Raw genomic sequence first — 23,590 nt, 5'->3', positions numbered from 1 at the left:
GCTAATGAACTAGGGTTCGTTTTATAAAGTAAAGGTGAGGATTCAAATTTTAATAAACTTCATCCGTTTATAAATTTTTTAAGTAAAAAAAAAAATTAATAATTTTTTACATTTATTTACATTATTAAATCTTAATTTTAATTATTAATTTTATTAATTTGTAAATATTTCCTTTAAAAAATTATCAAATTTAATATCTAAACTTAGTTTTACCACCAATCATAAAAATAGATTAAATATTGAAATAAAAATTTTAATTTTTTATGACATAAAAATTTATCTCTATTTGTTTTATCCTATTACTATTTATTTTAATAATTATAAATTATTATTTTGAAACATTAATTAGTTTAAAAATATCTCTATACACACTTAAATTTATCAGATTAAATTTAGTTTTTCTCTATAACACATTAACTTTTTAACTCTCAAATTTTTAATCAAATTTTTTTAAAAATTAATTTTCTAACCGATGGTTGAAAAAGACTACAATAAATGTTGATTACAATTTATAATTTTTTTTAAAAAAAATTTCTGGATTATTTAAAATTAATAAAATATATAATTTATAAAAAAAAATGAATGTTATTATTATTTTGATAAAAATGTAATTTATGACATACCATTTTTAACATATTCTCACATTGCAAAATTTTAATTTTCTTTTATTAATTATGAAGTGCTTTGAAACACTGACTAGCTAAACCAATTTAATGATAATAGTTTGGTTTTAGTAAACATATCTATCTTTGGTTAAAGAAAAATAAACCTATTTTAATTAGTTGGACAAGAAGAATAATATTTAGTCCAAAGTATTTAGACACCTTCCACTTAGGCTAGATGGTGAAATCCTAACAATAGAAAGGCCATCTCTAGATAACTTAGCCTAGAGATGCTGCTGGAAGTAGATGAGATCAGGGAAAACTTTTGCCTAGATGGTACTCCATTATAAATTTAAAATATAAATATGTGAATTTATATATTTAATTGGTGAATTTCTGTAACACCCCTCACTCGACTACAGTGTAGCTGAGCAAGGCATGTCACACTCGGTACCGGAGCACCCTATCTTATCTTACTTTATTCCTTTAATCATTTTCAAGTTATTATATTTTAATATCAATTATTTTTCGACGGAGAAACTAACGGAGTTTCCCCTGTTTTATTAACGTTTGACGTGTTTCACAATTCACCTGTTTGAAATTTTCGATAATATATTTTCAATGAAAATATTATTCATACTCATCATAGTCATCTCACATTCAATTCTTGCAAATCATACATTCATTTGTACAAATTCATTTATTTCCATACATATTCATTAATTTACATAATTTTATAATTTACATAATATATAAATTAACTACATATGAACTAATCAATTTATTAATTTACATCACATAAATAATACTTACAAATTCTTAATTTACATTACAACATACGAAATATTTTTACATACAAAATACATAATGTGATCTACATGGGCCCTAGCTACATGCATTGCTGAGGAGGTGACAACATTGAATACTTCAGACACTTCTGCAGTTCAGAACTTCAAAATCTCTGTTTAATATTCGCTGGGCTTTACCTTCAGTACCTGCGCGAGGAAATAAATCCATCGCGCTAAGTATTTCTGCTTAGTGGTGCAATAATGTAACAAGAAAATAATATATACAAAACACAGATGGAAATAAAACCTAATTTGCGTAATCAAGAATTATTTTCATTTCATATAGAATTCCTAATATTAATTATCTTTTTTCATATTATATTATTCTTTGGAATCGCTTGTTTCCTAAATTTACTGTAGTCATATACAAAATACGAAATATATTAGTATATTACATTTCTATTCATGTTATTTCAAAAGATGCAGTTGTAATTATTTATTTAAATGATATCTATTTTGCCAATCTTTTTATCCTTTCACTCAACATTTCCTAGGTGTTTGGATCATTTCATAGTAAATAAAATTTTAAAACTAATTCTAGTTTCTTTCTTATTCATTCATTTAATTCACATTATTCTTAACAAATTTCACTGCCCAAGTAATCTATGACAGGCTGACTAAATTGGATAATGGGTCGTTGGCACTGGATACCGCGGTGTCTCAAGCCGTCATATCATGAGACGTGGAACGTCAACCACGTATGCAATTAGAATGGCAAAAAAGACACGATAACACATAATCGACCATAAAAGTCATGAATGCGGGCATAAAACTATGAGTGCGGGCATAAAGTCATGAATATAGGCATAAAGCCTTATGCAGTACTGCTAAAATAATACTCTATTGGCATGCCAATCTATCCAATATGACACAGGTGTCTAGGCAATATATGGGCACATAGTACCATTAAATGTTAATATATTATGTTTTATGACTTCATTATTTCATGACAAATTCTAATTATACTTTATACATTCATTTGATCGCAATTCACATCAATTATCATTCTATACCATTGTACTCAAAGTACTTTTCCTTTCTACAATAATGAGAACTAATGTCTCATTCATACATTAACATGATCCATTTATTCATTACACTATTTATATAACTTATCATTTACAATTTAAGTTTTGGTCCCTTGCATTAATATTATTGAGGTTACTATTCACTTGACCATTTCCCTTCAAAGGTTGACTTTTTAATTTATAATAGATTTGTTAAGTCTAAGTTCACCAAGATACCACATTTTGTATTTTATTTTTGTTGTCATTGATTGCCAATACCATTTCAAAACTTAGTGTTGATTATTTAAAATTTTCAGATTTCAAGCACTAAAGTTACTGTTCCATTGGTCATTTGTACAGTAAGAATTTGACAAAATTCTCTTCATGAAAGTTGTTTCTTTATGTGTCATATTTAATTCTCTTTTTGAATCACTCCATTTGGAGTTTTGTAGCTCAAGTTATGGCCTAAATACCGTAACTGGCCGAATAGGGCAGTACCCATAATTTCTGGGCAGAATCCATTATGGCAGTTTTGGTGTCTTGAGTTTGGTGGGCAATTTCATTAAGTTCTAGTCAAAATTTGAAGTTGTGTCCTCCATGAAAGTTGTCATAAATTGTCTAAGTTTTCTATTGATATAAATTTCAGATTAATTGGACATTTCTAGAGTGAGTTATGACCAAATGAATGAACACTGTTCATTTGATCATTTTGCACAGGCAGAATTGGTGCTACCCGAATTTGGTCAATTTTTAGAGCATCCTAAATTTGTTTTCTGGACAGGTTTCCTTCATCAAAGTTGTGCCATTATGTGTCTAATTCCATGTCCATTTGGCCTTGCACCAATTGAATCTATACAACTCAAGTTATAGCTGCCCAAATATGCTGGACTCACATCCAGACCTATAGGGCACTCAAGGCAGCACATCCAACCTCAAATCCAAAACTATAATTCACTTCAATTCCTCATTATAATCAGTCAAATGGTCACTAATTGACCATTAAAACTTCCATTTACCATCAATATGTCCAAACCCTAATATAACTCAAAACCCTAATTTTTAATACCTCAATTCATGCATAAGACCTTATAATTCAACTTCTACCATATACAACTCATCAAGAACAATACTAATCAAATTTAATTCCATCAAAATCATAATTTCCTCAAGGTTCCTCATGACTGCCAAAATTTATGGCTTTCAATTCCTCAACATATTCTTTCATTTTTTTAAATTTCTAACTCATTTCATACTCCTAACATCAATTTCAAAGAGAAAAGAAAGAGATATGGCACTAACCTTGTTTAATGGAATTCCCAACTTCATAAACTTTTAAGTCTCCTCTTCTTTTTGCTGCCTAGGGGTTAATCAAAGTGTAGGGATCAAATTTAATAAAGGAATCAAGTGGTTTCATGGTGATTTTAAGTGAAAAATTGAGCTTGGAGGATAAAGATCAAAAGAGGAAGAGAGAGAGAGATATAGGCAGCCAAAGAAGAAAGGTGAAGTGCAGAATTCGTTTTTCATTTTCCTTATTTTATCTCTTTTTAATTTAGTTTTTAATGGCTTGTTGCAAGGTGATTGGGTGTAAATGGTTTGATAACATCATGTGATGTCAAAATTCAAATTTTCATCTATTTTCTTTTCTTTTCTTTTCTACTCATTTTCAATTCAATTTTTAGCAATATTTATTCATATTTTATGTCATATAAATTATTTATTTAACTAAACAAGTTGGCCAAAAATCATCTCTGAAGACGAAATGACGAAAATGTCCTCCATTTGGCTTATTGAGCTAAAATCGTTTGTACCGATTTAAAAATTTTTCTAAGCATTTTCTTGGCATTTTAATGCCATCAAAATCTCAATGACTCTTCTCTGGAGTCTCAAAAATTATTTCATGAATTTTCTCCCTGATTTAGGGCTTTTAACTGTGAAGACATCAATTTCCCACTGGGTTACCCATTGCTAGGGCCCCGGCTTATTTAACTTGGTTGTATTTTATTTTTAAAATTTTTCCTAAATTTTTCTTATTATTCTTTGAGTTATTTATGACTCTTCACTCTAGTCTACATATAGTTCCAGACATTCTAGCTGTCCGAACTGACACTGGTCACCGGAATAGTAAAATGTACGGAATGACTACAGTGATGATACGTTACAATTTCATTATATATCTTATATTTTAAAAAATAGAGAGATATAAAACTATTTTTGGAGTTCTCATCTATAAGTTTAAGTTTTTAGGTTTAATGATTTCTTGATATAGTATTAAGGTCTCTTGAACTAAAAGGTAGTTTGAATTCCAGCCACTCTATTTATTAGTTGAATATTTTTCGCATACAGGGGCATAATAAAGAGGTATAAAACTTTTTTGTGGAGCTCTCAATAAATTTAAACTTTTTAAGTTGTGTGTTCATTAACATTAAATTCACGATAGATCAAATTTAAACAAAAAAAATCCTGATATTCCATTTTTATATAATTAGGTAAAAAGATGAAAGAAAAAGAATCTAAACAAACAAAGTTAGTAGCCAATTAAAAGAAAAATGCCTTCTAAGCCCTAAAAAGACTTCCAAGTATGTAGGGTTTCTTTTTTTTTAGGATATATAGCTAATTATAGGAATTGTTTGCACATAATCATTTGTTTATGACTTTCTGCATATTTCTTTAATGAATTATGGGAAACCCTAATAAAGTTCCAAACCCTAGATGCTCACTAAAAGAAGCTTTGTGCAGCTCCATATAATATTTAAGTGTACAATCCAGAACATAAGCCTTCTAATTTATATCAATAAACATTAAACAAAAAACATTAAACAAAACCTTCTGCAACATTAAAAGGCATTATTTAACACACAAAAGAATGTTTCTTTATCAAGGGCTGGAAACTGTTTGCAGATCATTTCTGCAAATTTCTTGATTTTTTTTTATAATGCTCTTTAATTTTTAAAGAAAACCCACTTGAGTTTTTCCAAATGCTAATTCTTGATGCAGATTGTATGAAGTGTAGGCTTCCATTTTCATTATCTTAATAGACATGGATTATGCAAATTCTAGAGAGTCAGCTGTATATAGTTTAATGACTTCTTACTTTGCAAAGAGACTTTTCTATTAGACTATTTAGTTTATAAATGGAAAGGAACACATGAAAAACGACCTTTCAAATCAGCTAATGCGTACTCAGCTTTGGCAAGTTAAAATATTGAACTCAAACACCCAAAAAGAAAATGGAGATTGTTAATTTGGAAGTTAGCAGAGAAGTGATTTGCAGAAGAAAAGCAACACTATGCTTGGATGGCCAAATTATGAAAGAAAAGTCCATTCTGGTGGCTGACCTCTCTCCCATTAATCTTTAATTGGTAAGGCTCCAGTGCTAATGACCTCCACCAGATTCCTAATTAATTTATTAGAACAATAAGTACACTTGAAAACTCTTTGGAAATATAATCTTTACTAACTGATCATTGTTCTTGTTAATTTTAGTCGTTACTAAATTCTTTACCAACAAAATGTCGGTTAATGATCACATAATCTTTAATTAAGAAATGAAAATTATAATTGATGAGTGTTTATATACATCTTAATTAATAAAAATGCAAATGCTTTGCTGCCAAAATAGAGAGACAAACCTAAGTTTTTGAGGTAATCACACTAATGTTTAAAAATAACTTGGTTGATTATTGCTTAGATTAATCCCAAGACATGAATATGTGCTTGAATGTAGTCCACTCACTCTGAGCAGTAGAAAGAATATTATAGATGTTAAGCGAAAGGAATTGTTAGAGATTAGACTGATTTTCAGACAAAAGAAAGGGTGGGTGGGGGTCCATGAAAGAGCCTTTGAGCTTGGGAACTTGATGATTTTGTAGCTAGCTAAGCTAGCTAGGATTAGGTTTTCTGCAACCCACACCCTCAATTTCAGCAAGTGAACTTGCAAAGTAAACTTACTTTTGCTTCAAAATTGAATGCTATTTGATTAATTTTTATAGAAGCTTGGCCAATGTGAGCCTCCAGTAATTCAAATCTTTTCTTCCTTTCTTTCTTTCCTTTCATCTTTGATTATTCTTTCCATAGAAAACATACTGATGCCATATTCTCTTTTAGCCTATCAGCAAAAGATCATCTAGAAATTTAACTTTTTTGAGGATTACTATTTTTGTTTCTTGACAGGATTATTAACATGACACTCAAATATTAATATCTTTATCAGTTAGTTTCTTTTAAATTTTAAATAATTGATTACTCAAAATTTTAATCATTTACATCCATAAATTTAATCGATATACATATTTTCAAAACTTTAATTGATATATATTTTAATATTGATTATATTATAAATATTAAAATATATATAATATTAAAATATAATATTAAAATTTAATAAACAATCGATGACAATAAACTTATTTTATTATTTTATGTAATTTGTACAAGTGATTTAAAAAAAAATACATTTCTATTAATAGTGTTATTGAGAATCGTAACTTACTTTTTACTGTTAATTATATTCTCAATGCACAGTACACGCATTGCACGTAAATAAATATATTTATATAATATATATCAACATATGTGGTATCATTAAAATATTATATAAGATATGTTATGAGATGTGTGCATTGTGTGTATGTATAGACATATTTGCACATTGTATGCATAGACATGTACGTACTCATACATATATAGTGATGATATGTACCTATTTAGAAGGGAGTTTGCAGACAAAAGGGCTAACATTGATTGTCCTAGTTATATAGAGAAGATCATCATCAGCTAGCAGTAAAAATGGTAGATGAACATGATCGATTGTTGCCGATCGCGAATGTGGGTAGGATCATGAAGCAAATCTTGCCACCAACCGCCAAGATTTCCAAAGAAGCCAAACAAACAATGCAAGAATGTGCGACAGAATTTATAAGTTTTGTAACTGGTGAGGCATCTGACAAGTGTCACAAGGAGAATCGCAAGACAGTGAATGGAGATGACATCTGTTGGTCTCTGAGTTCTCTAGGGTTTGATAACTACACTGAGGCTATAGTAAGGTATTTACATAAATATAGAGAGGCTGAAAGAGAAAGAGCTAACCATAATAAAGCTACTGCCACTGCTACTCAAGACAAAGATGAAGATGACTCAGACTACAAAAGTACCCAACACAAGCTTCAAACTGAGACTCCGACTCCATTAGAGTTTATGGTTCTTGAGAAGGGTAACAGCAGCTCTCCCAGAAAGCCATCCTGATGATGAGCAATCTTGCCTTCTATTTTAAGATGGAGATCGAGGAAGAAGAAACAGCAAGACTATATGGAATTCAGAGGTTTAAGAGACTTAGCTAGTATAATAAAGACTTCAATTTCTTGAGAAGGTGTAATGATGAGTTATGAGAAGATTGGGGTCTACTGTATCAATTGGGTTGCAAGTCTGAGGTAACATTAATCTTTCTGGAACTGGTTTTTCCTGTCTTCTCCCATGAAACTTATAATTTCCCTTTTTCTTTTTAAGTGAAGTAATCATATTTGTAATATCTTAGCTTGTGCTTTGGAATTTAGAAAAAATATACTTTCTAAGGTAATTGCATCTACCAGTCCTTGTGATTTTGAGTTTTAGCTCATAGTCTTTTTTTTTAATATAAAAAGAGAAGAAAATTAATTAATTATATGCTCATCATTCATTTTCTGTTCAGAGATTTATAAAGCAAAATTACCCAAATTAATGTATCAGAATTTAGCTAATCCTATTTCTGGAGTGAAGATGCTCAAATCTAATCTTCTACTGTCAATATTTAACCAGCTATTCTCATGTAGATAGTTGAGCAAGAGTTTTCTCTTATTTCTTTTTCCTTTAGCAGCTCTTTCTCTCTCTCTCTCTCTCTCTCTCTCTCTCTCTCTCTCTAAAATCTGGTCTGGGTGTGTGCGTGACTCTATTACTATGGCCATTCAAAATTTGAGATTTTCCAATCACTGGCCATGTTCTGATTATCACTGTTCACATAATTATTGGTAAATCCTTATGTTTGGATATGCCAATCAAGTATATAAAATCAATCTAATTAAACTGGAAACGGGAAATTACTTTATATAATTGAGATTTTCCAACAAATTACAGTAGTTCAAGAAGAATCAAGCCTACAGTAGTAGAGATCTTTTCTGTGACTGTTCCTCCCCGCCTCTCTCTCTCTCTCTCTCTCGGCCTAGAAGAAAAAGGACAATGAAGATCTCAGATCAAATGTTTAATCACATTAGTTTCAGGCGTATTTCCCCTCATATGATGTGAATGATTAATCACCTTCTCTTGGTCATTTTGTCATTGCATCTTTCTGATTAATCCAAAATGAGGTTGAACTGTTAATGCAATACTTACTGATTCTTGCCAAACTTCATGTGAAATTGCATTGCAAACTAGTCAAAATTAAGCTAAAGTTGTAAATGTACTAGGTTTAGGATTTTTGCATAACCCTAGAATAGGGGACCACAACATAATTGAGGCTTTACATAACATGATTTGTCGTGAAAATCCAATTAAAATCTCAGGCATGCAATTTTTTAGCTATATAATATGCAAATGGATTGGGTAATCTCAATAAAGGCTGATTGCCAAAGCCCTAGCAAATAAGATTAGGGTTTCAACACACAACGAAGGGCTTCTGTGACCTAGCTCTCTCTTTTGGGGACCACTTCTCAACTATCATCAGTCTGTCCAGAAGATGGAATCTGAGGAATGTTAACCAATTAATACAAAAGAGATGAAAGGAAGTCCCACTAAAACTCAGTCTGTACACAAGATGGAATCTGAGGTATGTTTACAATTATAGAAAAGAGATGCAAGTCCCACTAAAATTGTTCCCCAATAAAATGAGTGACACTACGAGAGACAAAAGCTGAAACCCTCAAAACATTCCAACCCGTACTATTCCAATGAGGCATAACATGATGAATGAATGTGGTAACCTGCCAACTCCAAGACTAACTGCATCAATGCAGTGCTATAAAGTGATGGTTTTCTCTATATAGAATTATTTCCATGAGTGCTGCTTCCATAAGCTCCAACCACTGAATCGCGGCATCGAACTTCATAACCTGCGGGCACCATATTGCTTCTTGGTGACCGTCTGTTCACACACCGGCAACATTGACTCTGATTCAATTAAGGCAAACCTGCATTGGACCACAATTGATGCACCAATTTTACAGGACAGAGGGCAAGAGGATCATGGGTTGTCTGTTTCAATGCAGCAGCTTAGCTCAAGTGCAGCAATAGACTCATCTCAAGAGCTGCACTGATCCTCTTAAAGCACCTTTTGACCTTAAAATCATAATTAATGGTTCCAGGTACGTAGTTTATCCAAGTCAAAAAGTGCTAATTCATGCAGACTCGAGAAGTGAAATTGATATTGTTTCATGCATGACATGCGCATGCCAAAGTTCTTGCAACAATGGATGCTATCATGCCAATCTTGTTTGTATGTTCGTGTCCAAAACATATAGCAGCTACATATTCAGATAATGCTAGCATTTGATAGTCATCCTGCTCATGAAGGAAACAAATGATCTCATGAAAACCTTCTATAGCAACACTATAAGTTGTTTGGAAAAAGATATCATGGGCAGGGCGTAGGGTGGGTGAGGAGGTTTGTTTCTTTTAATGTGGTTTGGGCAGAACTAAAATGCCCCCACAGAAGTTTCAAAAGCCGCACTAAGTCACTAAAAAAAAATGCCTTGTGGTTTACACCACATTGCAATGTTAAGTGTGACTGGTTAACCAATTTAGAATTTAATGTTAATATGTGATCAGAAAAGCAAAGTCAGTAGGATATATTAAGAAGCACGTTTAATCAAGTCAGTTCTTCAGATTGATTTGATTCTTCAATAAACAATGCCCTTAAAATTTGTTGTTCAAACAGTCTGTGGCATCAAGAAATGCATCTTTAGAGTTCAAGACCACCTTCCTAAAACATTCAAAAATTACTCATCAATTTATTCTCATCAACTAATGCTATGGTAATTCTTGTACTTCGTCTATCAACAAAAAGCCATCATTGTCTCATGTTTCAAATTCAACATGATTTCAATCAATAACCAAAAAAAGCCATGCAAACCATCGAGAAGAAATTTATGATAGAATCAAGTAATTTGATTAATAAAAGCTTCCACATATCCCCAACCATCATCAATATCAGGTCCCACCCAATAGCCAACTATTATTTTGTGAGTACATGAACTTACAATCGTACAAAGAGGAAAAAGTTCACCAAAATGATCTAAAGAAGTTAAATATCCACGGCAGCTCCTCACAGAAAATATATCTCTATTTGAATGGTAGAATGCAAGAAGGTTGGTTGCTGCAAAGAAAATTCAAATGTCATTTTATAAAATGAAGCATAGAGGAGCTTGGATGTCCAATGCAAATTTACTTGGCTTTATGCTTACAGAAACATCAGAAATCCATAGAATTTTCTTTAACCTTCGAATTAGATACAAGCCTATTTTATCGTGAATCCAAGACATTGGCTTCCAATTCCAAATTCAAAGGACTGAATGGAAATGTCCTGCACATTTTCTGTTAACACTAGTGATGATGGTGGCTTTGGCTAATGCAACAAAAACCAGTGGATGTTGGTAGAAGAGGCACAGACGTACACCAAAGTAATACAAAGGGTTCGTCTTAGTCATCTTGGAAGATTGGCCTAACATAAGCTGGGATGAAGAATATTCTTGCAACTTACCCAACTAGTTTGTTATGCGTATTTGATCACGGGCTATGAGCCAACCTATTTAACCCAAAACCATAGTTATCAAAGGCTCAAGGCGCACCGAGGCGCCAAGGTATCTTGGAGCCTAGGCGCAAAACGCAAGGCGCAGGCGCGCGCCCGAGAGAGCAAAGGCGCAAAAATAAAAAATATATATTAAAAATAAAAAAATTATAATTATGCTATCACACCTCAAGTAACATTAAACTATATAATAATAACTAACAAATATGCAAGTAATAATTAGTTTATAATCCAAAAGAGATAAAAATAAACCATTAAAAATTAAAGTTTAATAAACTAGAAAACTACTAAATGTTCAATCCACATCAATAGAAATATCAAAATCCTCTTCATCTTCTTCATCATCTTCATTATCCTCCTCATACTCATATTTTCACATATTAACAATAAAGGTCAAGTCTCAACATATTTTTACAAATTCACGATAAAAAATATGTCAAAATCACAAATTTATACTAAAAAGAAAAGGAAAAGAAAAACATTGCAGGGTAAGGACTAAGGAGAGAGCATGAAAAGAAGAAAATGAAAAATTGCAGCTGCTGTAACAGTGCAGAAACCAGAACAGAGAGAGCATGGCAGCCAAAAAAAAATGCAGAAAAAAAAAGTACAGTGCAGAAACACTGCAGGAGAGAGAGAGAGAGAGCATGGCAGTCCAAAAAAAAAAAAAAAGAGAAGCAGAAACAGAAAGTGCAGTGCAGAAACACTTCAGGAGAGAGAGAGAGAAAAAAAAAAAAAAAGAGAAGCAGAAAAAGAATACCCAGCACAGGAAAGGGAGAGAGAGAGAGAGAGAGAGAGAGAGAGAGAGAGAGAGAGAGCATGGCATTGGCAGCCAAAAAAAAAAAAAGGAAACACTGAAACAAAAAGAAAAAAATGCAGTACAGGGGGAAGAGAGCAAAAGAGAGTGAGAGTAGAAAAAAATAAGAAAAAATACTACCAGGTTTGTTTGATCTCTCCCTTCACTCATCTTCTTGTTCTTCTTCTTCTTCTTCTTCTTTTTCCTTTTTGCTGGCTGCTGGACAAGCTTAAAAAAAAATCCTAACAGCCTACCTTTTTATCAAGGGCCTTGCCTCATTGGGGCACACCTCAGTGCGCCTCGGTGAGGTGGTGCGCCTCAGCTGTCCCGAGGCGCCTGGGGCTGCGCCTGAGGCGCGCCTTTGATAACAGTGCCAAAAACAATGAATGATTTCAACCTTAAAATTTTTATGCACTTCTGGCCGAGGTTCTGATGTTAAACTTAACATTATGAATATAACAACCATGCTTTAATGTTTCAGGTAGGCAGCATAGAATCAAACTAAAACAAGAACATTAAGAAAGAATACCTGTTCTGATGGTTGCTTGGCTTGAAAGTCCAGCCAGGGGTACTTTCCTCAGTTGTAATTCCTGGAAGAAAATTCCCAACAAGGATGAACCTCAAGTATTTTACATATTATTGTATTATACAAATAGATGAAACTGGTCATATAACAAAGAAATAGTACAGCAATAGCATTATCAAGTACCAAACTTTAAGATAGTATTAAAATTCAAAATTTGCTGCAGTTCTTAATTTTTCCCGACCAGACCTGGACCGCCTAGCTCTGTGTGTGTGGGTGGAGGAAGATCAGATCAAATGTTGAACCATAGTAACTTCCTCGTTCAACAAAAATAACTCCTAGGTCTCTCCCCTTTTACATCCCTCCAGCAGACTCTATGACGTACTTCGCAAAAAATAAAGTAAAAACTCTAAAATTTTCCCCAGCCATGTTGCAAAAGCAAGCAAACTGCTCTCCTGATGTGCATTGCTGATGGTACAAGACTCGAAACCAACCTCAAGTAAACGAATTTCTAAATATCCCGGCCATGTTTAGAGTGCCTTTAGAACAGTTTTCACCATGGTGGTTGTCTCAGCAACCATAAAGAAAACTAATAAAATCAGACCTCAAATTATTCACTGCAAAAAAAAAAAAAAAATAAAACCATAATCTAATTCGTAATAAACCAAGTGGAAACCAAACGTATCCTTAAAAATAGAGAAACAAAATTGGGGAGGCTCTATTAGATTACAGACTAATTATCTAATTATGGAAAGCAAACAAAGTTAAAAATTCAATTCACAGCTGCCCAAAGATATTGGGAACCCAATAAAGATCTAAGCTAAGTAAGATAAAATTCCAATCCTTGGTTTCGCTGAAATGATCAAATTCAAATAAAATGCAAGTAGCACAGTAACTATGAAGGAAAATTTCAAAAGAAAAGACATATGGCGGCTCTAGATAATAATTGAAGTTAGAGGAGAATTACCTGGAGTAAGAATTTTCGGGCACAGAGAGGCGTAGAGAAGCTAATGGATACTACACACGCCATTGATGAGGAAGCGGGCACTTGCGAAGTGCGAAGTTGCAATTTTTCCTACAATCTCTGGGTTTTGGTTTGTAGGGGTTAGAGAAGTGCTATTTCCAAGGAAGAAAAAGCAGCGACGCCGTTTTAAATTAGAATTTACGGGCCCAGAGTTCAAAATGAAAAAAAAAAGCCCACAAAGAAAGGCCAGAAGATTGACAGGCTCACAGTTTTCCAAGAACTGGGCTAGCAAACTGGAAGTTGTTTTAAAACGATATGTCGTATAAGATGGTGAAGTAGTTGTATGACTGTAATTGTGTAAACAGATAATCATTGGTGGGAAACCTCTAGCGATTCATGAACAGGCAGCTCTACAGGACTAGTCTTGCTATGTGGGATTGTCTCTCTGAACCATTTTACAAATCCTGAGAAAGTAATCAAGAAGGCAACATCTTCTGTAAAGGAGATCAGCTGTAATCTTATTTTTAAGCATAAACAAATTGCTAAATGCAGGAACAGCAGGATTATGCCTTCTTAGCCAATGTAAGAACACAAATGAATCTCAGCAGTCGAGAAAAAATGCTTCATGTTGGTGGCCAGCAGCTACTATTGTAAGATGTGAAAGGTTCCAGCTTGCGGATCATATGATGCCATATGGAGGATTATTCCAGGACAAAATTGCTCTTGCAATATTAAATGAACCTCGATCTCTGTAAAACACAGATTTCCTTAACATTAAGATCCAGCGAAAAGACTGAAGGTCCATTTATCTGAAATCAGATTACAATCAAAACCAGTAAAACCAAGAGCCCAAGCACCAGTAAAGATATGTCAATTTATGGTATAAAGATAAAAAGATTGCTTAAGGGAGTGATTAACAAAAGATACATAAATATATATATATATATATATATATATATATATATATATATATATATATATATATATATATATCATTTCATTTTAAATTGTAAAATAAATTGATTTATAAATTATTTTTATTATTTTTTAATTATATTATATTATATTTTATCTTTTAATATGCCATTGGATAATTTTTTAAGTCATTTGTAAGTATTTATTTTAAGATTTAACTCTTATATATACTATTTTTACTTATATTTGTTATTAATATTTGTAATTTACTTTTATTTGTATATAATTTTTAAATAATTTTTAATGTATTATTTCATATTAATATCACTTAATTAAAAAATAAATAATTCATTAAATATAAACATTTTTAAAATTATAGTATTTTTAAATATTAAATTTTATAAAATTTTATAATAAAAATTAAAAACAATTTTTAGCTAAAAACTCTATCTCATAATAATAACAATAATTATTTTATTTCTACGCATTTTTAATTATTCTCTTTATAATTTACATATAAATATTAAATTTCATTCTTTAAATTAAAATAGTAATAATATTAATGTTAATTTAATTAATTTTATAAATAAAAATATTTATTAAATTAAAAATTATCAAATATTTATTAAATCGTTTGTTAGAAAAAAATAATATAATACATAGTAAATTAGAATTTAATATATATATATATATATATATATATATATATATATATATATATATATATATATATATATATAGACATACCGGTTAAATTCAATTCAAATTAAAATAAAATTAAAAATAATAAATAAAATTAAATTAAAATAAGACTTATTGGACTAAATATTAATTTAAATGAATTCAAATTTCCTTTTTTTTTTTTTCTATCTAAGTTATCAAGACAATCGATTTCCAAGTTTCATCTATAGGTTTCGACTATAATTTTTAATTTTTTATACAAAATTATTATTAAAAAAAAAAACCGGAGTTTCACTTCATTTATAATGATATTAGACTTAGAATTGGAATTAGAATTAGAATTATAGAATAATATTTTATGTTTAAAAATTTGTTAAATCCAATTTAAATTAAAATAATATTAAAACTAATAAGGAATTTAAAATTAAAATAAATTTTATATTTAATTAAGTGTTAATTTAATTCTAATTTATTATATTAATTATAAAAATATAAAATAAGAATTAATTACACATGTTAATTGGTACAAATCCTTTTATTTTCCCATAATTCATTTCTAATATGTTAATATAATTGAATTATATGAATATTATTTGTTAAGATAAGATTGTATCATGGAAACGAAATTATTTGTCTTTTCTAACGTATAATACGTAATTTTTAAAAATTTTTAATTTAGTTATATTTTTTAACATAGTAATATAATTATAATATATTTATATTACTGGTATTTGTCAAGGATTATATTATTATAGTAGAAAATAATTTCTTTTTATTTTATTTTAATTTGGGATTTTTTTTAGTTTTCATTTACAGGTTCTGAAACAATTTTTAATTATTTATGTATAATTATTATTCAGCATTTTTTCAATTCAATTTCTGACAATTATATTAGAAGCAAAATTATAAAAATATATAATGTTTTACATTTATACAAATATTTATAATAACATTTGAATTAGAATTATAATAAAATAATAAACTTTAATAATTACTTAAAAAATAGCCTTAGAAGAAAAATATTAAAAAATAAAATTAAAAAATTTTGAGTTTCATTAGAATATTAATTGATAATTGTTTGAAACATAAAAGGTATCATTTTTTTTTTTGAAAAATATAATTTTCTGACTTTTTTAGTTAATGTTTTATTAAAAATAATTTTTTTAAAAAATAAGAACATTATGATTTTTTTTAAACAATATGAATTTCTATTTTTATTAATTTTTTTTATAATTTTTTTAAATTGTAATAAAAAATTAATTAGATAGAAGTTAAATAGAAGTATAATTGAGTATTTTAAATTTATATAAATTTTAAATTAATTTAAATAATAATTATTATATAATTATAAATAATATAAAAAAATTAAGAATAGTTTTATCTATTCAAAAGTTCATCTCCTCATTTATATATTTATATAGAATATAAATTATAAATTAATTATAAATTATTAATTAATTACAGAGTTATAGATAAATATGCTCTTTATCATTTATATTTTCATATGTTACGATAAAGCAATAAATTTAAATAATTAACTAAAAACTCAACCTTAAAAAGAAAAAAGAAAAAAATAAAATTGAAAAACTTTGAACTTACTCAAAATATGATTTGAGTTTGATTTATATTATAATTATAATTTTTATTATAATTGTATTTAAAAAAAAGTATAAATATCTGATTTTTAGTTTTTTAATTAAATAAAACCGATATTATTTTAAAACATGAAATTATGATTTTTTATGAAAAAAGAATTTATAATTTTAATGAATTCTTATTTTTGAAATTTTATCTTCACTTGCAATAAAAAAATTTAATTAAGTAGAAGTTGACCACATTAGAACTATGAATTTTAAATTTATACAAATTCTCTAATTAATTTAAATAAATTATAATAAATTATTTATAAAATTATAAATAATTTAAAAATTATGGGTATTTATGGACGTTTAAAGTTTGCCTCTCATTCGTGTATGCATGTGTGTATATATATATTTTATTAAATAAATTAAATAATTTTTAATAAATTAATAATATTTATAATATTATAATTATAAAATTACTATAATGAGAATTATAATATATTTTTCAATATAAGTAGAATTTTTATTAAAATGATATTAAAATTTTATTTATATTAATTATTATAATATTAAAAAATGAAATTACGATTAACCGAATACGCGCGTTACTTTGTTACTTTGCAGATAAAGATAAAATTTATATTGATAAATTATATAAAAATATTTTTTTAAAATTATACTTTATATTTTAATAAATATATATTGTTAAAATTGAATGTAAAGTAGAATTCGACATAAAAGATATAAACATTTTCATTAAATAGGAAATTTAGTATTTTTATTACGTATTTTACTAATTCTCCCTCTTTTTACTTTGAACTGTTAAAAAAAATACCTATTTAATTTTTTTCACATATTTTAAATTTTATTTTACATTTTATTATTATTTTTTTATTTTTATTAATACGCCTGCTTTGATATGAATCAACATTGTGTTTTTTCCTTTCTGTACGTTGCACTGTAATTCATTCCTTGCATTAAATGTGTAGAAATAGATAGGGTGAGTATTCAGTTCAAATCGAATTAAATTATTAAAATTGAATTGCTATATTTTAGAATCGAATTGAAATAAATGAAAAATCGAATATAACTGAACTACTTTATTTCTGTTCAATTTGGTTCAAATAATCGGTTTCGAATTTTGCTTTATTTTTTAATTTAGACTTAATTTTTAAGTTATTTGATTTGATTTTAACCTTAGTTTGAATCTAATAACCATTAATCAATAAAATTAAGTAATTTTTATATATATACAATTACATAGAATTCATAAATTCTAAAAAAAAATTAATTCAAAAATTAAAAAAAAACTATTCAGTTCGGTTTAGTTCAAGCAGATTTTTTTTTTCAAAATCGAACCGAATCGAAATAATATAAATTTTTAAAATATAAAATTGAATCGAATCAAATTATATAAAAACTGAATCAAATTACTAAATTAAAGTGGTTCGATTCAATTTTTCAATTTAAATCAAATAATGCTCACCCCTATAAATAAATTGATAAATTTACATTGTATCAAACAATTTTGACTATAATGTATTCACAATAATGATCTCTAATAAAAGAATTTCAATCATATAATAATCATTTAAATTAATAATTTTATTAAAATATTTAATTCATGTTATAAATAAATAAAAAAATAAATAATTATAATTTAAGTTTAATATAAAAGAAAAATATAATAACTTTAGATTTGTTTTAATTATATAATTCACTTATTATTATTTAATTTATCCAACATCTTATAAATAAATAAATAAATAAATAAATAATATATATATATATAATTATTATATTTAATCCATTAAAATAACCACCTCCTTTTAGAATAATCCATAAAGACACTTTGGTCAACATATACTTGCATAAACTCTCCAATCACATCCACAATATTTTGCCCACTTCTTGTAGAATACAAAATCCATAAGCTTCTCTGGCTGCACATCCATGTTGCAGCATGGCAGTCTTAGCGATAATATATTTATAATGTCAAAAAGAAAAAAAAAATTTGAAAAGCTAAGTTCATTAGCCAAAACACAAATGCAATAAATGGAGTAAATTTTTTTGTTACCATTAAAGAGGTATATCTATATTAATATTAAAATTTTTGTTTTTTTTGATAAATTAAAAATTTTACAATTCATTAAACTCAAAATTCTCTTAAAAAAGAAAAATACAAAAATTATTTAAATGGAGACTCTTGCACATATATATATATATATATATATATATATATATATATATATATATATATATATATATAAAAGAGTTTTTTTAATCTTAAAATATATTCATTTAATATTTATATTTATTTATTTATAAATATAAATATATAGAAAAATATAAAAAATTAATTTATTAATAATATAAAAAATTATAAAATAAAAAATAGTCACATCCAATAGATATATTAATTAAGATAGTTATATTTTCAATGTCTTAATTATCATAAAAAAACATTATTTTTTAATTTAAAAAAAATTAATTTGCCTAATCAAAATAAAGAAAAATAAAAAAAAGAAAAAATTTAAAATTTAAAAAAATAAAATGATAAAAAAAGTGATGATGTAAATATATAGGTATGTATATAAATATTAAGTAATTAATAATATTAAAAATTATAAAATAAAAAATTACGTAAAATGAATATAATAATTAAGGTAGTTATATTTCTAATATCATAATTAGTGATATATATCTCAATCAGTTTGAACAGTTAATATATATATATATATATATATATATATATATATAGAGAGAGAGAGAGAGAGAGAGAGAGAGAGAGAGACCAATCCCATCGAGCCGCTACCCTATCGGGCTCTAGGTCTATAAATAAAATAGCCTTTTTCCAAATAAAAAATAAGATTACGTTACGCTTACGCCTCTTCTGCAATCTGCCTGCCCCTCCCTCTCGAATTTAGGGAGGGAAAAGCAATCTACCAAAAGGCCATTGTTTTCCATATAATTTCAATGTTACCCTTCTCGCTATCTCCACGCTCACTACCTATAAATACATGATAAGAGTCCTCACTAATGATTCAAGCTTCCTAACGTCTCCTCTCTTTGCAGAAACTCTCTGTCGTCGTCCTTCTCAATTCCTGTGAGGTTTTCAATTATTATCTTTCTGCAATGAATTTTGATTTCTTATGGTTTTATTTTTCCTCCATTTGCATTCTGAATTTTCAATTATTGTTCCTTTTTCTGCTTTCAGTTAGTGCTGTTTGTGTGCTGGCAATCTCTATCAGATGAGATAACTTTTGTTTTTGCTTTTGCTTTCTGTTTGGTTGGCAAGAAAATCTCGGAAAACCTTGAAACTACAAGAAATTTGAAATTTTTTGTAAAGGTTATTGTTGTTAGAACTGTGACTTAAAATCCTAATAGGATTTAAAGTAGTTTTTCTTAATTTGGCTAGGAGAAAATATTTTTTTATGTAGAGTAAAATAATTTCTAAATCAAGTGGGACTCTTAATCAGATTAATCAACTAGGATTGAGTAAATTAACACTAAAATAATAGAATGGTTATTATTCGTCAATGCGGTTTGCGAATTCCATAATTACTGTGTTTGTTCTGTTTGTTATTATAAAGCTCGGGACAGAAAGAGAGAGTGGTTCTGGTTTTCCATTTTGATAATGTGATTTTCTTATTATATTCTCTTTTATACATTGTTAAACCTTTGTTTCTGCTTCTTTCTTTTTCTATTGGTCTTAGTGCATTGAGCAAAGGTAATGCCGTTTTTACTGATAATGACAGTCAATTGTTCTTGTTTAGATACATTTGGGCTTCCCTTGGAATTGGAATAATCAAAAGAATTCAATTGAATATTCTCACTCATGCTTTAGTTATTTATTTTTTAAGTTAAAAAGAATTGAATTTTTTCATTTCAAACATGAATTGATTTAAAAGAAATCAATTGAATTGAATTGAATTGAATTCTTGTAAAGTTTTAGTTTCCAAACAAGTGGTTGAAGAAGTGAGAAGATGATGGAAGTAGATTGCACTGAACAAGATATTCGGAAGATGATATTTGAAGAAGCAATAAGGAAGACAAAGAAGATCATGGAGGGACATCCAGAAACGAAGTTTACTACAGAAGAATATCAGAGGTTCCATCAGTATCCTTTATAAATGCTACAGGATTTTATTAATACAATATTTTCCTCTAATTGTATTTGGTAGTCCTATATTTAATTGGTCAATGATGTTTGGATGGATGGAATATCCTTCACTACATTGGTAGATGTGCCTATGAATTGAGTGCTTTTTCTGGATCTCAAGACAATTCAATGTGGATTTATGAAAGATTTAAAAATACCCTGGAAGAAAGTGTCATTTCAATAGTGAGTTTCTTACATATTGATTCCATCCAGCTTTGAAGTAGAGTTTTATTTCATTGACTTTTGCTATGTTCATACTGGAGTTGTAGTATACACCCTTTCGATGAGAGTTTAAGTTCACAGAATCAATCTGCAAAGCAATTTCACTTTCATAATGGTCTTCGAAATTTGAAATGCATGCATATTATTTTTACTCACTTTTAAGTTAATATCCTAGAATAGTGTTTGCTGGTCTTTGGCCAGTTAAGTACCCAACAGATATAATTTCAATGTGTCTGTTAATGCTTCTATCTTCTTCTTTGCTTGCAGGTATTGCCATCTTTAAGGGATAAATGTGATGCGCCATTGTTGAGGGAACTTATCCTTATGTGGTCAAATTACAGGTTGATGGCAAGGTGGCTTTGCAGATTTTTTGAGTATCTTGACCGTTACTTTATCCCTGAATATATGACACTTGGTTCACTTAATGAAATCTCCATTAATTGCTTCCGAGATTTGGTAAGAGAACTTGACATATTCTTATATTCCAGTTGTTTATCTATGCTGTCTTTTGTCATTATATGTTATTTTCAACTGCTTACCCTTTATGTTGCTTATTATTTTCCACTGCTCTATATTTATTTATGTTGCTATCCTACTCAGGTTTTCAGGGAGTTATATTCTAAGTTTCGGGCGGCTGCAATATCATTGGTGTGTACATATTCTTTACCTTATCAAAGTTTCAAAGTGTTAGATGAACATTTGAACTCAATTTTTTCTGTGCAGATCAATCAGGAGCGCATGGGATTGTACATTGATCGAGATGCACTGAAGAATGCTCTACTTTTCTTCATGGAAATCAATGAATATAAAGGAGTAAGCTATTATGAAGATTTTGAGAGGACGATGCTTGAAGAAACTGCTACTTACTACTCTCAGTTGACTCAGCAGATGCTTCTGAGTGATTCATCTGAAGATTACATTCAAAAGGTTTTCCTTTTTAAGGGAAATTTCCTTTCAAATCTCCTGGTCCCATATTTTGCAATTTTCCAAAATGGGCAGATTAACAACGGAAGGATTGCTCATCAATTTTTAAAAATGTGGTTTTCCATTATTTTTACTGTCGTTATCTATTTAATTGTAAATACCGCTCTGTTGATTTTGGTTTTACATTGTTATCCTTTCTGACTTCAATATCATACCATTTCCTTTCTTTCCTATTTGTTCCCAAAGAGATAAAGTATTATTAGATTCTTTTATTTCCTTTACCTTTTAACCAAACAAGTGGATTAAATTCCATCGTTTCCTCTTCCATATTTTCCTTCTTCCTTACAAACATAGCCTTGATTTTTGTTTGGTACCTGATATGTAACAAACAACTATCAAATGATTCTATTGATTTTTCAGGCTTGCTGGTGCTTGAATCAAGAGAAAGGAAGAGCTAGTTACTACTTGCCAGACAGCACACAATTCAAGTTAATAGAGGTACTCATATTGCTTTTTGAATAGAAATTATGTGATAATTCCCTAGATGACTACTATATTTAACTACTAGTTTTCCAAGCCTCAAATGGTCAGTTTCAATACTCAACTTCATCTGGAGATTTTTTGTTTGATTCTTCTATTTTGGTTTTTAACATTCATTAACTAATCTTTGGAAGCTAGGATTCATTATGTAGATAGGATATGAAAGTAGATAATACAAAAAGTACATAATACAACGTTCATGGAGAATGTAGGTGATTTGGTTACTCAGGTATTAGAACTTAATAGTCCATGTAAGTTATGCTCTTTATTTGTTTCTTCTGCAGGTTGTCAGATGGCAATTGCTAAATCAAACAGTGGACAGACTGATCGAAAAGCAGAAGATTTTGAACAGTGGTATGGTAACTGATTTTCAGGTGAGTTTAAACTTTGTAAGATTATGATGTTTCATTACTAGCCTATGAAACCAAAGTTTCACATGTATTAATAAGACTGTTATCAGCAAGTAGGTTAGCATTAAATGGAAAAGTTAAAGGCTGTTCCAGGGGATCAAAAACACATATAAGTGTGGATCTCTACTTCATCATTTCTTTGACAATGGCGGACTCCTTTTCTTTTTCTCTTTTTTCTTTTTACTGTAATGGATTCTCTTCTTAATATTCAGATTCAAAGATAGTTTCAATAGGAGGGGCTGATAAAACATTTAAGCTAATCTGATCTCCACAGATCATCTAACGTTATTCCAGTTGTCATTACCCTATAACAAATCATTTGCAGGAAATGTTGTCAAAATATGCTGGCATGACCCTTAAAGAGGAAAGCTCTGCAACAAGACAATGAGAATGTTTGTTTTCACTGCTGGCAAATTCAATGCGGATAAGCTAAAACTGGTATATAGTTGGATGGAAGACTTTCAACAAGTTGTCTTTTTTTGGCCCTGTTATAGTTACTAGAAAATGACTCAGATTCCTGTCATTAGAGGAGAAAGAAAGGTTTTGATGCTTTCACAATGTAGCTGTTAGGGCATAGGGAATAACATTTTTTTCCTTTTTAGAATTGCATTTATTTTGACTACTAGGTTTATGCATGTTTATATTC

The 23,590-nt window shown here is 28.9% G+C and overlaps 3 protein-coding genes across 8 annotated transcripts; 2 read left to right on the top strand and 1 right to left on the bottom strand.

Annotated features, from left to right (window-relative positions):
- The first annotated feature begins 7,207 nt into the window (after nt 1-7,207).
- On the top strand, nt 7,208-8,113 carry LOC110659738 (nuclear transcription factor Y subunit B-4). Its single transcript, XM_021817770.2, has one exon. The coding sequence runs from the start codon at nt 7,243-7,245 to the stop codon at nt 7,696-7,698; it is 456 nt and encodes a 151-aa protein (XP_021673462.1). The 5' UTR covers nt 7,208-7,242; the 3' UTR covers nt 7,699-8,113.
- A 1,072-nt stretch (nt 8,114-9,185) lies between these two features.
- LOC110659747 (uncharacterized) lies at nt 9,186-13,698 on the bottom strand. Of its 4 annotated transcripts, none has more exons than XM_058146829.1 (4): nt 13,511-13,698; nt 12,550-12,610; nt 10,680-10,795; nt 9,186-9,591 (listed from the first exon to the last, which is right to left on the bottom strand). In XM_058146829.1, the coding sequence occupies exons 1-4, from the start codon at nt 13,571-13,573 to the stop codon at nt 9,460-9,462; spliced, it is 372 nt and encodes a 123-aa protein (XP_058002812.1). In that variant the 5' UTR covers nt 13,574-13,698; the 3' UTR covers nt 9,186-9,459. The 4 variants fall into 4 exon arrangements, with proteins under 4 accessions (XP_058002812.1, XP_058002813.1, XP_021673473.2 ...); XM_058146830.1 differs by having other exon boundaries at nt 9,186-9,533; nt 13,511-13,693; XM_021817781.2 differs by having other exon boundaries at nt 9,186-9,611; nt 13,511-13,682.
- A 5,861-nt stretch (nt 13,699-19,559) lies between these two features.
- Nucleotides 19,560-23,579, top strand: LOC110644496 (cullin-1). 3 transcript variants are annotated; one of them, XM_058146828.1, is made up of 9 exons: nt 19,560-19,792; nt 20,642-20,806; nt 20,932-21,031; nt 21,338-21,526; nt 21,671-21,718; nt 21,794-21,997; nt 22,415-22,492; nt 22,819-22,908; nt 23,270-23,579. In XM_058146828.1, the coding sequence occupies exons 2-9, from the start codon at nt 20,673-20,675 to the stop codon at nt 23,330-23,332; spliced, it is 906 nt and encodes a 301-aa protein (XP_058002811.1). In that variant the 5' UTR covers nt 19,560-19,792; nt 20,642-20,672; the 3' UTR covers nt 23,333-23,579. The 3 variants fall into 3 exon arrangements, with proteins under 3 accessions (XP_058002811.1, XP_021652996.1, XP_021652997.1); XM_021797304.2 differs by having other exon boundaries at nt 20,636-20,806; XM_021797305.2 differs by having other exon boundaries at nt 19,560-19,797; nt 20,636-20,806.
- The last annotated feature ends 11 nt before the right edge of the window (nt 23,580-23,590 follow it).

This window comes from Hevea brasiliensis, chromosome 5 (assembly GCF_030052815.1).
Source record: "Hevea brasiliensis isolate MT/VB/25A 57/8 chromosome 5, ASM3005281v1, whole genome shotgun sequence".
In the NCBI taxonomy this organism is placed as follows: Eukaryota; Viridiplantae; Streptophyta; class Magnoliopsida; order Malpighiales; family Euphorbiaceae; genus Hevea; species Hevea brasiliensis.
The sequence above is the reverse complement of the archived record's forward strand: the minus strand, read 5'-3'. Positions and strand labels throughout refer to the sequence as shown.

What these genes read in the sequence shown, in the direction of transcription:
- LOC110659738 (XM_021817770.2), top strand. Translation starts at nt 7,243, where the DNA reads ATGGTAGATGAACATGATCGATTGTTGCCGATCGCGAATGTGGGTAGG.
- LOC110659747 (XM_058146829.1), bottom strand. Translation starts at nt 13,573, where the DNA reads ATGGCGTGTGTAGTATCCATTAGCTTCTCTACGCCTCTCTGTGCCCGA. An exon ending in CCAAGCAACCATCAGAACAG is followed by an intron (nt 10,796 to 12,549) that starts GTATTCTTTCTT and finishes TTTTCTTTGCAG; the next exon opens with CAACCAACCTTCTTGCATTC. An exon ending in TTTTTCCTCTTTGTACGATT is followed by an intron (nt 9,592 to 10,679) that starts GTAAGTTCATGT and finishes TAATTGAATCAG; the next exon opens with AGTCAATGTTGCCGGTGTGT.
- LOC110644496 (XM_058146828.1), top strand. Translation starts at nt 20,673, where the DNA reads ATGATGGAAGTAGATTGCACTGAACAAGATATTCGGAAGATGATATTT. An exon ending in GGGCGGCTGCAATATCATTG is followed by an intron (nt 21,719 to 21,793) that starts GTGTGTACATAT and finishes TTTTCTGTGCAG; the next exon opens with ATCAATCAGGAGCGCATGGG. An exon ending in CTGAAGATTACATTCAAAAG is followed by an intron (nt 21,998 to 22,414) that starts GTTTTCCTTTTT and finishes TTGATTTTTCAG; the next exon opens with GCTTGCTGGTGCTTGAATCA.